This window comes from Leptonychotes weddellii, chromosome X, assembly GCF_054177405.1.
Source record: "Leptonychotes weddellii isolate Sample4059 chromosome X, ASM5417740v2, whole genome shotgun sequence".
NCBI classification, from domain to species: Eukaryota; Metazoa; Chordata; class Mammalia; order Carnivora; family Phocidae; genus Leptonychotes; species Leptonychotes weddellii.
In genome coordinates, this window is record NC_138385.1 from 56,466,810 (window position 1) to 56,482,920 (window position 16,111).

The 16,111-nt window shown below is 40.5% G+C and overlaps 2 protein-coding genes across 2 annotated transcripts in view; one reads left to right on the forward strand and one right to left on the reverse strand.

Moving 5' to 3' along the window:
* NAP1L2 (nucleosome assembly protein 1 like 2) overlaps window positions 1-16,111 on the forward strand; it is a 133,201-nt gene that overhangs the window by 52,973 nt on the left and 64,117 nt on the right. The gene's annotated exons all lie outside the window — the stretch shown is intronic.
* CDX4 (caudal type homeobox 4) lies at window positions 6,467-14,180 on the reverse strand. Its single transcript, XM_006733691.1, has 3 exons — window positions 13,679-14,180; window positions 7,841-7,986; window positions 6,467-6,673 (listed from the first exon to the last, which is right to left on the reverse strand). The coding sequence occupies exons 1-3, from the start codon at window positions 14,178-14,180 to the stop codon at window positions 6,467-6,469; spliced, it is 855 nt and encodes a 284-aa protein (XP_006733754.1).

The window sequence follows — 16,111 nt, forward strand, 5'->3', positions numbered from 1 at the left end:
TTGTTATTTCCTCACCAACACTTGTTATTTCTTGTCTTTTTGATACTAGTAATTCTGACTGGTGTGAGGTGATATCCCATTGTGGTTTTGATTTCCATTTCTCTGATGATTAGTGATGTGAGCATCTTCTCATGTGTCTGTTGGCCATCTGTATGTCTTCTTTGGAAAAATGTCTACTCAGGTATTCTGCCCATTCTTTAAATGGATTGTTTTTTGGTGTTGAGTTTTATAAGTTTTTTTTAATATATTTTGGATATTAACCCCTTATCAGATATATCATTTGCAAATATTTTCTCCCATTTAGTAGGTTGTCTTTTTGTTTCATTAATGGTTTCCTTCACTGTGCAAAATCTTTTTAGTTTGATGTAGTCCCAATTGTTTATTTTTGCTTTTGTTTCCCTTGCTTGAAAAGATATAACCTAAATTTTTGTTGTTAATAAGCCTCCCAATCTGTGGTGTTTTTCATAACAGCCCAAATGGACTAAGACGTGTTTGAAATCTCCCTCTGTCTCTATCTTACAAGGAAATATAATTGTATTTAGGGTCTACATAGATAATCCAGGGTAAGATCCTCCTCTGAAGTTCTTTAATCTAATTGCATCTTTTGTCATATAAGAGAATATTCACTCTTTTGCCATATAAGGTTTTATTATTTAGAAGTTTTAAGGATTAAGAAGCGGGCATATCTTTTGGGGGCCACCATTCAACCTGTTCCAGGCTTGGGACTTCCATTTTTGTTTCATCAGGCTAGAGAAGCAGGAGAGGTTATGCTGGAAGAAGAGGGGAGAATTTTTTCCCTTTTCCCTAGAAGGCATTTGACGTGTTGCTTCCTTTGTCCTTAGGGGCAAATCAGAAGTGTGTGCACAAGTACAACTAAAGACAAAATTATAAGGTTCAAGGGGATTTATTCCTGTTTTAGGGGAGCATTTCCAAGTGATCCATTTTGAGCTGGCCTTTCTAAGGCTTTTCTGGTTGGAATGGGTTTAGATAAATCATAGCAGCTTAAGTGACTTCCTGTTTCAGTGACATTTGAATTTTAATTAAAGATTCACAGACCTAGAATCTCAGAGATTGGTGATTACAGTAAGCTCAAGATCCACACTGTATAGATGGAGAAATGGGGACTCTGAAAAGGTAAGTCTCCATGGTAAACTCTGGAAGACAGAAAAAGTCTTTTGAGACCAAAGGACTGAATATCACATTAGTGGTACTTTAATCTCTGAGAAACCAAGAGAGGGAAGGTGTGTGTGTGTGTGTGTGTGTGTGTGTGTGTGTGTGTGTGTATTATTTTGTGTGAGTAGTGGAGAAGAGAAAAAGTATTTGAGGTTTTTTCCAGGATGTCATGTAGAGATTAAAGCTAGAATAGCTGCTTAAAGCCAAGTCAAGTATCTAGACTGTACAAATGAAATAGCAGAGACCCTTATTAATGAAGTGACCTAACCAAAAATTACACAGCCATTTAGTTGCAGAAGTAGGTAAAACTAGAATTTCAGGTCTCACTTTCCAATTTAGTGCTTCTTTTTCCATACCATGAAAATAGCTACTTTTACTATTAACTTACAATATGGATTCTGAAAACCCATAGTAGGGCACTTCTTTGCTTTGCATTGATGCTCATACTTGAAGATTCAATGCCCATATACTCTGCTCTCCCTCTACCCTCCAAACCCATCTGCATGGTATGAGAGACCCACTGATTATCAATTATTGGTGTCCCTCAGTAGCATATTCCAACATTAATATAAAAGAAAGTGATCCCCACCTGGAAGGGTAAACCTAAGTTATCTAAAGTGACTATCTCCAAAGACTAAATCCTCTAGTGAGTTCCTCCCTTCTGTATTGTTATCAGAGTTGCAGCCACTCTGCTGTATTTGTTTGCAGGTTTCTTTTTTTTTTTTAATGTTTTATTTATTTATTCATGAGAGTCAGAGAGAGAGAGAGAGGGAGGCAGAGGGAGAAGCAGGCTTCCCGCCTAGCAGGGAACCCGATGCGGGACTTGATCCCAGAACCCCGGGATCATGACCTGAGCCGAAGGCAGACGCTTAACCATCTGAGCCACCCAGGCGCCCCTGTTTGCAGGTTTCTTAAGCCATAATCAACATACAGGAGACTGTGTGAATTTAAAGTATGAAAGTTGATTTTTGACAAATGACACTCATGAAACCATCACCAGAATTTAGATAAGAAACATATCCAACACCCCAAAATGTTCCTTATACCCTGTTGTAATTTATCCCTCCTTTCCACCACCCTCCCCCCTTGCTGGCTGCTCCTGCCCTTCTTGACCTGGTTTGGTAGTGTTAAAACATTTCAACCCAGAAAAACAGCCATACTCTATGGATCTGAACCAAATCCTCCTTTGAAAAAAAGCCAGACCCTCCTAATGATCTTTCTTTGCAGATGTACACAAACAGCTCCCAGACTAATCAAGGGCCTTAAGAAAGGAACTGGGAGATTGGAGCATTTCTATAAAGGGCAAGGAGAATTCTAAAGTCTCAAATTACTTGAGGATAAAAAATTACTTGAAGGGACACCTGGGTGGCTCAGTAGATTGGGTGACTGCCTTTAGTTCAGGTCATGATCTTGGAGTCCCAGGACCGAGTCCCACATCAGGCTCCCTGCTCAGTGGGGGGTCTGCTTCTCCCTCTGATCCTCTCCCCTCTCATGCTTTCTCTCTCTCCCTTATTCTCTCTCTCTCAAATGAATAAATAAAATTTAAAAAATTACTCGAAGATTTGGTGTGAAAACATGTCTCTTAAGGAAACTTTTTTTCCCTCATAAAACGGCATGAATTTGAAAAGTAATGAAAATATGAAAATCTGCATAATCCCACCACCCTAGCTGAACACTTTTAGTCATTTGGCACGTTTTTATTCATGCTTCTTTCCTCATCAGAAAAATAATTTCTTTACTGAAACCTACTTTAAAAATTTTATTTATTTATTAATTTGAGAGAGAGAGAGAGAAAGAGAGAACGAGTGGGAGGGAGGGGCAAAGGGAGAGGGAGGAACAGACTCCCTGCTGAGCAGGGAGCCCCATGTGGGGCTCCATCCCAGGACCCCAATATCATGACGTGAGCTGAAGGCAGATGCTTAACTGACTGAGCCACCCAGGCACCCCTATTGAAACCTGCTTTAAATGCAACTTTTGAGTTTTGGTGTTTAACCTTTTTTGTACATACTTCCAAGTGCACACCACCATAATATAGCCATAAAAGCATGGGGTGTATGTTTTTCTTGGGTTTCAGAGAAAGAATTGACATGTCTTCTTAGAGGAAGTGGCTGCAAAATGCTATTAAGAACAAAAGCTCTGTACTACTGGGTATTTACCCCAAAGATACCAGTGTAGGGATCCGAAGGGGTACATGCACCCCGATGTTTATAGCAGCAATGTCCACAATAGCCAAACTGTGGAAAGAGCCAAGATGTCCATCGACAGATGAATGGATAAAGAAGATGTGGTATATATATACAATGGAATATTATGCAGCCATCAAAAGGAATGAGATCTTGCCATTTGCAATGACGTGGATGGAACTGGAAGGTGTTATGCTGAGCGAAATAAGTCAATCAGAGAAAGACATGTATCATATGACCTCACTGATATGAGGAATTCTTAATCTCAGGAAACAAACTGAGGGTTGCTGGAGTGGGGGGTAGGGTGAGAGGGGTGGGGAAGCTGGGTGATAGACACTGGGGAGGGTATGTGCTCTGGTGAGCACTGTGAATGGTACAGGACTGTTGAATCACAGATCTGTACCTCTGAAACAAATAATGCAATATATGTTAAGAAAAAAAAAAAGAAGATAGCAGGAGGGGAAGAATGAAGGGGGGAAATCAGAGCGGGAGACGAACCATGAGAGACGATGAACTCTGAAAAACCAACTGAGGGTTCTAGAGGGGAGGGGGGTTGGGAGGATGGGTTGGCCTGGTGATGGGTATTAAGGAGGGCACGTTCTGCATGGAGCACTGGGTGTTATGCACAAACAATGAATCATGGAACACTACATCAAAAACTAATGATGTAATGTATGGTGATTAACATAACAATAAAAAAATTTTTTTAAAAAGAACAAAAGCTCTGTATTGTGGTTCTGTTAGCAGGTTCTAGAAAATTAGAATCTATAAAAATAAAAAAATGTTTCTTCTCTGTTGAACATAAGTTTATAGCAGGAAAGAACAACCCCCAGAGAAATCCAGCTGCTATAGCCAAAGATATTCTTTTTTTTTTTTGGTGAGGCAGTGTTAGGGATGAGGAAGCTAAGTACCTATGTACACTCAGAACTTAACTTCCCCATCCTTAAAATCCGCATCTCTCTCCACAGTAGATTGGAAGGACTCATTTTAATGCTGATTTTCTTTGTTCAGCACTCAGATGGCCTACTGGCCAATTAGCATGCTATATATTTCGCCCCATAGTTATTGGAAGCAATGAGGTGGAATAGAATGTGTGCTGGCCTGGGAGTCAAGAAATCCTAGCACAGTGCCTGGCACAGAGTAGGCACTAAATAAATAATCATTCAATTTAGTAGACCTGTGTTGTAATCCTAGGTTTTGTCATTAACTTACTGAAAAGTTGGTAACTTTTTGAAGAGAAAGAGAGCTTAAATTGATCTATCTTAGTTACCTTCCCCCAATATCTAGACCTGGGCTAAGGAAAAAAATGGTTAACCAAAGATACTTAAGCCCCTCTAGTCTCTAGTTTCTTAAACTACAAAGTGGGAAATAACAACTCTTGCCTATCTTGTAAGGGATAAGGGTATTAAGCCAGGTAATATACAAGTGTGAAAGTACATTGAAAAATATAAAATATTACACACATGTAAGGCATTATTAAGATTATTGGTAGAAGCCCCAAATTCACTGATGGGGGGGTAGGTGAGCTGAAAAACAAAGGGTTAAGTCTGCATTTCTAGGTCATAATTATCTGCTGGTGGGCACTGAGAGAGCTGTATGCAACTTCAGTGACATAATCTGATACCAAATGAATAGGAAGGGGCTCTGAGTTTGAATCCATCACTAGAGACTACAAAAGATCATTTTTATGTAACTCAGAATTCTCATCAGCATCCATGATTGCCTTGCTGCATATGTTTGGAAAATGAATGATTGCTTATATCTCCATTTCTCTATCAGCATAATGGGGCAATCGATACCTTCCTCATAAAAGTTTTGTAAAGATGCATGCAGGAAAGGCAGAATATAACTCCAAGAGCCTGGATCAAGATAGAAGGGTTTTTTCCTTAAATCTCTTCAAGACTAAATGACATACCCCCAGGAGCAACCATAGAAAAGAAGCCCACTTTCTGAGATAAATTTCTTATTCTTAACCCAAACACAGGTAGTTATGCTCAAGAATCTAATTTCTTAAGAATTTTGAAAGTGTATCTTGAAAGGGAAAATAAAGTTGTGCTTTGATTACTTTCCCACTTTAATAAAACTTTCTTTTAAACCATCTTAATTTAAAATGAATCAAAGTCCGGCCTTTGGCCACTTTGACATGCAAACAGTATACTGGACCAACACCAAAAACTCCAGGCAACTCTACTCACTGCAACCCAAGTTGTGTGTTTGGAACCTGTAAACTGCATCTCGTTGGGCCACACTGCATTGACATGACATAATGTAAGTAAAATTGAACAGGTTTATGGTAACAGCAAGGAGAGTGCTTATGTTAACTCTGACTGCCACTGAACTGTAGCACTAGAGTTAAAAGACAGAAAGGGGATTAGAGTTTGTTCTGCGTGTTGGAGAGCTGCCTTTTTACTGACTCAACCAAGCTGGGCTGTATTGTTCTAGTCTGACTTCATTATTTTGGCAAGATTTGAAATCGACACTATAGGTTGGAAGTTCTGAGATGAGGTAATTGATGCCAGAAAATGATTGATTGATGAGCAAAAATAGTCTTTCTATTTATTATTTTTATTAATCAGTGATAATGGATTCAGAATCATCTCCTGCTGATTTTTAAACATTTGTCTTGTTATGAAAATGCCGTTAGCTTTTGAATTAATCACTTGCAAAAGTAGCTACAGATGGATAAATTTCTGCTTACCTCCCCCCACCAAGACAGCATAAAAGAACACACCCAACATCAAATAACAAACACAAGTACACATACACAAATGTGCCTCCTTCCTGAACTGTTTTTTACAATTTGTTCACAAGTAAGTTTCTGAAATTGTGAATAGAGTTGCAAAGGCCTGTGATTGTAGCTTTTAATCATATAGCTTACCACCAAGTTCCTAAGTGACTGCCATATAGCATAGCACATGACAGGAGGTTTCTGAGGATGGTTTCTAACAGTAAGCGACCTCTCAATTATCTTCAACAATTGCACATCCACTTGTTCTGAATACTGCCTTATGAGAAATTACATCCTGTCCTAACTCGCCTGCTGATATCTTAGAGACCAAGAAGACAATGCTAAAGGATGGGGGACTTTCCATTTCTCTTTGCCTTTTCTTTCATTCAGAGACTATGACCTGCTGTATCTCAATAGGCTGAAATCTATGAACAGCAGATGAGGTGGTGGAAAAAGCGTTAGGTAGTTCCCCAGGGCTGATGGAGCCAGAATCACTTTGTACTGAGCCTCCACTGTTCTCAAACTGGGAGATTTTCTTTTTGATCATCTTTCTTTCCTTGGCTCTGCGATTCTGAAACCAGATTTTCACCTGAAACAAAAAATGCTTTAGATTTAATGGGGCATCATACTGAATGCAGTTTTCATAGTCATTGCTGATACTGTACAAGGATTTTAGCATTTACAAAGCCCTATCATGTGTATCACTTCATTTGAGCCTCCCAATGACCTTGTGAAGTATACCTATTTAACAGGTTAAAAAAAAAAAAAAAACCTGAGACTGAGAGAAGGAAAGTATCTTGCTTGAGATGAAACTTGGAGATAAAATCCAGGGCTACTGATTCTAAATGCAGTGCTCTTTATATGACACCTTATCCAACACCTCTGTTGCACAGGTAGAAATAAATGATAGAATGGCAGATGCTGAGGTGTGGTGATAAAAAGGGAGGGATTTAAATAACAAAGATGATTACTATCTGTCATTAAAAGTAACTTCCAATAATAAGTTTAATGAAACACAGAACTGGGTGAACAAGGGTGATGAAATACTGTATCTCTTGCTGTGATACCAATGTGCCTTCATACCTGGATAAAGTGCAAGCTGCTTGGGATAGGTAACACACTAATGGACTTTCCAATTCTAGCATTCTATGATTCCAGGATTACTTCTAGACTTAAGTGAAAAAACATCAGGTAGTTGTGTAATGTCAAAGTTTAGGTAAATGGAAACCATTGATCCTTATCATGCTTTATTGAGTACCTACAGTATGTTAAATTTGAGGCAGGCATCGTAGAATTATACAGACCATAGAAAATTAAATTTCCAACCCTGAATAATAGAAAAACTTAGTTCAGGTAGCAGCATTGGCATTCAGTTACTATTATAGTTTGACTGATGTGAACCAGATAATAGCCATGATTGCCAAATTGCCACTTCATACATTGGTTGTGACTACTTGGGGAGTCAATCAAGGTTTTGACTTGACTGATTAGTTCTATGGGAGTTTTAATTCTTCACCTCCTATGTCCCAACCCTTTGCTTCTCCATCTGCACACTGCCTACCACATTCAATTATTAATAAACCCACTGACCAATGAGACTAAACCAGGAGGTCCAGTAGGATGAATGTGGGCTTTAAGAGAGCTTGGAAAATGTCTTGGTCTTCTGTTTTGCTTTCACTCTTGCTTACAGACTTCCCTAAAACCTCAGCCTATTGAAATAACTATTTAAGACATGTTGGTTGTACTTCCAGTGTACCTGTCTTTCAGAAAGACCCAGGTTGACTGCCAGTTCTGATTTTCTCCGAATGGTGATGTATCTATTGCAGTGGAATTCCTTCTCTAGCTCCAGTCTTTGATGATCTGTGTAAACCACACGATACTTTTCTTTTGTCCTGGTTTTCCCTGTTAGGGGAGAAAGCAATATATTTAATCATATTTTACTTCTTTGGAGATTGTTTTGGTTGAAGGAATCACAACTACTGTTCCCATCCTTATCTATTACTTTCAAATATGAAACAGGTACATTTTTTGAACCAAATATGTCATATATCCACTTTTCCATTAAATTCTTTGTCATCTGTAGCTGTTTTATACACATATATATGTGTACATATATACACACATATATATATATATATATAAAACCTATCACACCATCATTGACCTACTTACACCAAAGTATTTTTTTTATTTTTTATTTTTATTTTTTTAAAGATTTTATTCATTTATTTGACAGAGAGATAGCGAGAGCAGGAACACAAGCAGGGGGAGTGGGAGAGGGAGAAGCAAGCTTCCTGCCAAGCAGGGACCCTGATGGGGGGTGCTCAATCCCAGGACCCTGGGATCATGGCCTGAGCTGAAGGCAGATGCTTAACGACTGAGCCACCCAGGCACCCTCCTTTCTTTTATTTTTTTTTTAAAGATTTTATTTATTTATTTGACAGAGAGAGAGATAGCGAGAGCAGGAACATAAGCAGGGGGAGTGGGAGAGGGAGAATATTTTATTTTTTAAAGCAAACACTTAATCCATGATTTTCATTCCCTTCCCTTCCCACTCACATATAGAAACAGCATTGGCAGTAGTAGCAACATATGGCATACGTACACTTCCCTTTACATTTTATGCAGTTCATTCATACCATTTCCTATTGAACCCCTCACCTACACTTTTGAATTATGCAGAATATGTCTTATCCCCATTTTGCCAATAAGAAACCTGAAGCTCAGTGTAGTTAAGTGGTTTTGTGCTAGTGAGCTGAAGTGCCAGGACCCAAACACATACCTCTGACTCCCAGTCCAGTATGCTAAATATTATTCCCAGTTTAAATATGCTGGGAAGTATAAGAATGGCCCAAGTGTGGCAAACTATTCTGTGATCCTGACATTATTAGTTACATACATTCCTAGTTATATATATATATATATTCTAGAGAGAGTTTTGTTTGGATAATAATTTAAAAAGAAAACATTTATTGTCACTTAGATTCTGTTCTAGGATAGCCCCTATTATCTACTAGAAAATTTTTTTGTGTGTGTGAGGGTCTTAAATCAACTATTATTCCCAAGTGGCTAATCAATGGGGGAAGGAGGAGGTGTTGACTTAAGCAGAATAAAATGCATATTCTAGTATTCTTTGAAAAGATATACAAACATTTGCTTTGTGTTACAGCATTTAACTAATTTCTCATGTCCTTCCTCAAATAGAGTTTTATTCCTCCTTTCAAATTTTCCAAAGGTGATTAGGAAGCTTCCCTTTCTTTTCAATTTTTCTAACTCCCTCCAGGATCTTCCTCTTTTGCTCTATGGCATTTGGCAAACTGCTTCTGATCTTCCCTGGTTGTTTTTGATGTGAGGTTTTGGGGAGCGATCTGTAGGACAAAGGTTTCTTTAAAGTGGTTCTCTAAACCCCATTGAGGTGTTAAGATGCAGCACAGGCCTAACAAAGGAGCTACATAGCATCAGATCCCATCCTGAACCCTCTTTACATTCAGGAACACCAGCCAGTTGGTTTGGAATTTACAAGCCCTAAACAGATGTCAGACACTCTTTCATCTCCAGGAAAGAAAAAAAGGGACATGAACATAGAAACAAATTCTGGATGAGAGATATGTTTTAGTATTAAACTTAATGGCTGAATAACTCATGGACTAATAAACTAAACAAAACTTTTCTCCTTGAAAATTGAAAATGATGAGTCCTAGTCAATTAACCTACCTGGAAGGCCCAGACTTTGAGCTGGTTTTTAAAATCCAAACAGAAACCCAGGAAACCAGGGGTCTGGCATTTGGTTAGTTACAAAGGCAGAATGTATATTTGAGATCACAATGAAAACTTTGAGGTTTAATTTATTTCCAGAACCTCATATCTTACGATCAAAATATATTTTTGAAGAGATGTTTCCTAAAACCCTTTCTAATCCCAAAGTAGCTGAGTATTTAAATTCTAACTTGAGGCAGAAGTTAAAATTCAACTTGTGCATTTCTGTGTTTTCTGCTCTTTGATAATCAGTAAATATAACCAGACTTCAAGAACTCTGGAAGGTTGCAGTCCTTCCCCACCCCCATTGGTCATAAATTCCCCTCTTGCAGTTTCTTCTAAGGACAATAAAGTTAAGACCACTTTATTTGCCATGAAAATCCTCACCCTTTCCGGCAATATAACCCCTGAAGAAAGGAGGGATGAGGAAGAGCCAGGCTGCATATCAAAGCCATATGAAGTGTTAAAAAGAGTCTGTTGCCTCAATCTGACAGATAAGACCTCAAACCTCAAGAAGATGTAGCTCAGGGGAAATACTGACTGCACATTTTGCAAAGAGAAATGAATTCCTCCTGTGTCCCTCCTCCTGAACTCTCTTCTCCTGTCTCATTGCCTCTGCCCCTTAAATGATGAAATTGGACTGAATGGGGATTTGGACATCTTCTAGTAGAGCATAATATCCATATTCTCATACCAAACCAAAGCAAAGAGGATGAAAACCAGTTTCCTTCTATAGGGAAAACAGTGCAATTGACCCTGTACAATGACTTTCTATCTTAAGATAACCCTTTGCTGCTTTTAGTTAAAAATTGCATCCAAATTCATTTAAAAAATTGTCCAACGAAATGGTCGAAACCAAGGAGCACAATGATAAGCTTCAAGAATTAGTAAGCAGCTTATTTTCTGAAGTGTATTAATTGAGTAAAACATTTTAAGTATAACTTCCCCAGTGTTTTGTCCAGTGGCTTAATCAGAATTACTCAGTTACTTCCTTCTCTCCCCCTCTTTCCCACTTCTAACAAAAAAGCCTTTCTCCAGCTCTACTTAGATTATCACCTTGCCAAAACTCATTTGAGACTACAACTCTGGGTAATAGAAAAAAATGAAAAAATAATTCCTAGCTGTAATGCACTAACAATGTTTAAAATATGAAAATACTAAACTTTTCACAGAACCTTTCTGTAGGTTCCTCTTCATGTAATCTTTAAAATGAGATGTGTATTGGAACAGACCACTTAGAGAACAAAGTGTAAATAAAAATATCTTTCTTTTTAATCAAATCACCTAGGGGACAGACATTTACTCTGTCAGTCCCCTTTCCTTAGAAAATCAAATGTGATAATAGTCATTATGAAATGTTTCTGATTGTTCCCTAATATGTGTATTCTTCTTTCTTTAGCTTAAGGTTATTTAAAATAGTCTTCAGTAATGGGAAGACTTTTGATTACCTTAATCAGAGAAGGGTTACTTCCATTTTGCAGTTCATCTAATTATCTTCTCAGCCATAAGCCAAATGTTGTCCCACGATATTACAGAGTGAAGTAGAAAATTCAGGAGGATCTGATTCATTCATTCATTTAACAAATATTTGTTTAACACTATGTACTAAACATACAAATAGGTGCATTTTGGTTTAGAGTGGTCCACTGAAGTGATCAGCTTAATTTTTTTGTGTGTAATTCATAACCTGAGATCCATAGAAGGGCTTCAGTGGATCCATGCATCTCCCAAAATTATTTTAAAAATGATGTGTGTGTGTATGTGTGGGCATATGTGTGTATACGCACATGCATGTGGGTGCAAGTATGTATCCTTTTGTGCATTTTTCTGGAGAGAGTGTCCATACTTTTCATTATATTCTTGAACTGCTGCTAAATCTGTACCTTGGGCTACAAGCATATAGCAAAAAGATAATTTTAATTTATAAGACATTAAAATGAAATAAAGATAGACTCTAATAAAGCCTCATCTACAAGATAAGCTCCAAGAGTCAGAGGGGTTCCAAAATAATTCAATTTTAAATTTCTTAGTAGAATTTGGAGAAGAAAACCTTGTGAAGGTGGCATTGTACAGCCAGGTTTAAAGGTTTGTGATGAAGATATCACAAACTAAGGAGTCCCTTTCTAAACTTCTCCTGGCACCAGCATTACCCAAGAGGGAGACCTGAGCTCATAAAAGCAAATGCAAATGGGAGACTTTTAAGCAGAGAAACCTGTCATATTGTCTCTCATAAACAAAAAATTCAAGACTCAAGATCATTTCTTTTGTCCTTCCCCCCCATTGTTCTCTCTTCCAAACATACTAATGACTTTCCTCTTCTAATGTGTTTCAAAACATAATCTTGGACTGGGAGCAGCTACTTTTTGACTTTTGTGTCTTTTGCTGATCTTAGGGTTTAGTAAATGGATGTTAATTACAACCCTAAGATTAGATGTAATAACAGCCCCAGGAGTGCCCCACCTTCACCTAATTTTTTATTCTACAACCAGCAGGCTCACCCATATTTTAAAAATGAAGATTTACTTCCAAACACTTTAAAGCCAAGTGTTTAAGCTCTATTCTTAATTTGGGATTGCTATCCTAGTAATGTCCCAATCAACCGGAACTGCCTCTTTCTAGCTAAGAGTCCTCCTAATGGTAAACGTTGTTCCCTTCCCACTCTCCTGCCTTTGCTTTTTAAAGGGGAGAAAAAGTGCAGAACTGTGAACTAAAGCATAATCATTATGGACAAATGCTATTGAAATTCATTTCCTCCTCAGAGGGATAAAAATGATAGAGTCAAATTTTACCAATTTCTCTAATGACATAGAGCGATAGGTTGGAATAATAAAAATGTGATAAAAGAACAACTACAGCTGAAAACAAACATCTCCTGCCTCCCCCCATCCAAGATTAAAGCAGAGTGCCCATTTCCCCTGCCTTGGGCTCCCAGCAGCCACCCACTGCCTTGCTGGTACCAGCATGGGTCAGCATTAGGCTGGAATCTCTGGGCCTTCCTGCACTCCATTACAGACCTACATCCAACCCCTGTGTCCCCAGAAGCCTTCCTGGACAGTTATGAAGTCTTTAACCACCTATTAGTGCTGGGGCTGTTATTCCCGCATGCCCTAGGGATGTTAGAGTTGAGTAGCTTATGATGTCCCGGCAGTGTGCTGTTGTCTTCTCACCTGACTCAACGCTTCCATTGGCAGAAAGGAGTTTGGAAGAAGGCAATGGGTTTGAGTCCAGCTTGCCTCTGCCACCTTGGGTGAAGGAAGCTGCAGCTTCCTTGAGAGGCCAGGCGACGAGGCTATTTTGCCATTGGGGCTTTCGTGGCTTAACTGGAGGGTCCATTGCCAACCAAGCACCATGAAACCAAAGTTGAGTATCACCAGCATTTCAGGAGAGCAGACCTGCCCAGAAGGGGAAGGGTTTTAAATGGAAATGGCAAGTAGAAGTGATAGCATTGGGTTGGTGGCTATCCTCTTGCCTCATTCACCCATTGACCTTTCCTGTGCATCTGTTTTCCCATCTGGGCCACTACACTGTTGGATCCTGATCCTTGTGGCTCAATGTGTCCATTGTCCACCAGCTCGCTCCCTTGACACATCAGGAAATGATGAAAAACACTCCCAGGATCGGTTTGGTTCCAAGCACTGCACCCTTCTGGCTTTGAGCAGAGGCACATGCAAGGGAGGTCACTAATGGGAGGGGATCCTGGGCACTCAGCCCCGCAGTAGTCCTCAGCTAAACTGTCCCTGGAAAGTCCTGAGAAGTAGGAGGGCAGCAGACAGGCCAACAGAAGTAGAAGCCAAGCAAAGGAAGGAGAAGTGTGAGGGCATTGGGATCAATTACTCACCGGTCACCTGCACTGTCTTGCGCATCCACGCATAAGGGCTGTGGCGGCTTCTGTTGGGAGAAGTGGCATCCGGGGCGTCGGGGTCTATGGGGAACAGTGACCCGCTGGCTGGGGCTGGCAGGCTGCCATTGCTGCTTCCCCCGCCCGCAGGGCCCAAGTTGCTGTATTCCTGAGAGCCAAAAGTGGAAGGGCTCGAGGTCATGTCGTTCATGGGTACTGTGCCCATTGTACTGGATGGCCCGGGGTACACAGTCCAGTCTTCTCGAGGGGGACTATACGGTGAACTCCATACCCCCAGCGACGGCCCGTGAGGATCCATGCTGGGCATATGGGGATACCCCATGTAGTGCGCATAGGCAGGGGCCGCAGTGAAGTTGGAGGCTGGCAGGGGACTCCCACCACTCCCAGTGCCGCTAGTCCCGGCGGTGCTGCCTCCCGCGGGGCTCCTGAGAGTGCCCACGTACATGCCTGCTTCTTTTTCCAAAAGGCAGCTTCTGTACATAGTGGCTTGGGTATGAGGAAGGAGCTCCCTAAGCCATTCTCAAGTTCTTGTAAGGCCCCAGCCCGACTTTGAGAAGCAGCAGGGAATCAATAGGTCAGTCGGCAGCTGTGCTGCACGCCCTCCTGTGCCTCTCAGACTACTCCATCCGCGTTTTCTACCCGTCAGGTTTCCAGGTGACTGGTAGCCCGGTATAGATGGGCCACCAATGGCTAGGCTGACGTCAAGGGGCTTCAGGCTTTTACATAGCATTTGCATTCAAATGAAGGGCCATTTCACTTTCACAGGGACTTGTTCACTCTGAGCTCCCTCTCCCAGAGCTCCCAGGCCTTTCTGTCTCATCTTTCTCACTTTTGTCCATCTGGTCTCCATAGCACTAGTTTGTGCTTTTGGAGGCAGAAGTTCCTCCAGGGGTTTCTGACCGGTTCCCTCCAAAGTGAGATGAAGACAGGCAGAAGCAGGGCGAAGTCCTGCTCTTTGGGATTCAGTCCTTACCCTGGGGCCTCCTCTTTCTGCTGAACTTCCCTTGCTCAGCCCAGCCTGCATCTGTGGTATTCCCTCTTCCCACATTCCCCTGCAGGGGTACTCCACTGGAACTGGCCCAGGATACCACTGAAAAGAGCTTTCCCTTCTCTGACCCGCTCCCTCCCCCAGAAGGAGGGCTTTGTTTCTAAGAACAGATTCATTTCACAAGTATATATTGTGTGTCCACTGAGTGCTAGGCACTGCTGTAGGCACTGGGAATACATACAGCAGTGAAAAAGAGACAAACATATTTGCTCTGCCTTCCTAAGGTTACATTCCAGGGGACAACAGGCTGGATTAATTGGATGTTTCAGAAACATGCACAAATTAAAGAAAGATGAAGAGAGTAGGTTACAAAGAAAAAAGAAGGAAAGGGAGAAGAACCATGTGGGTAATGGGCTTTCTTCTTTTCATGTCAGTTCACTAGTCTCAGGTGTCTTTCTACCAGGTATGACTTCTGCCTCAAAGCCAGTGCCCCAAGGGGTCAAATTCCTGCAGTCTCAAATCCAGGGCAGCCACAACTTCCAACTTTCTTTCACACTTGAGGAAATTTCCTTTGTAAAGCTCCAATTATTGAAAAAGGATTGGCTTGCCAGCAGATACCAAATGAACACAAGATTTTGGTTCAAGATATCAGATAAACTTCTGACCACAAAACCAATCTGTATCCCAGTGTTCTTTCCCAGCCCCCCTCCCCAAACCTACCACAATCTTTAATCTAGGCTGTGCTCCTACTCAGGGAATGTGCTCCTCTATAAAGTTCAATCCAAACTGGCACCCCTATTAACTGATCTCTCTTTGGCTTTGGGAATATCACTTCGCCTCCGGGAGTTTCAGGGATGTTTCCTGAGTAAGATAGAGATCCTAACAGTGTCTACATTACAAGGCAGACTTTACTGAGATAATATATGCAAATTGCTTAACTTAGTGCATGGTACACAGTATGCAACCACTGTATTCATTAATTCACTCAACAAATATTTATTGACTTCTAGGTGCTGTTCTATGCATTGAGATATCAATAGTGAACAGACAAAACCCCTGACCTTATTAAGCTTATATCCTAGTGGGGAGAGACACTAATAAGAAATTACATTTTATGGTTTGTCAGATGGTAATGATCAATGCTGTGAAAAAAAGAAAGCAGGAAGGAGGATACAGAATGCTGGGGGCGGGGGTTGCAATATTAAATGTGGTGGTTTGGGAAGACCTCACCTTGAAATGACATTAAATAAAATATAGAAGAGGTACTGGTATGAGCTATAAGGAGAAGATCCAGACAGAGGGAACACATGAAAAGAGAATGAGAGAATGTCTGTCTTCTACTAGAGAAACAGTAAACAAAGCAAAACTGCGTGGCTAAAGAATAGATGCGGTCCAAAAGCTAAAGGGGAGAATGTCGTTGTAAA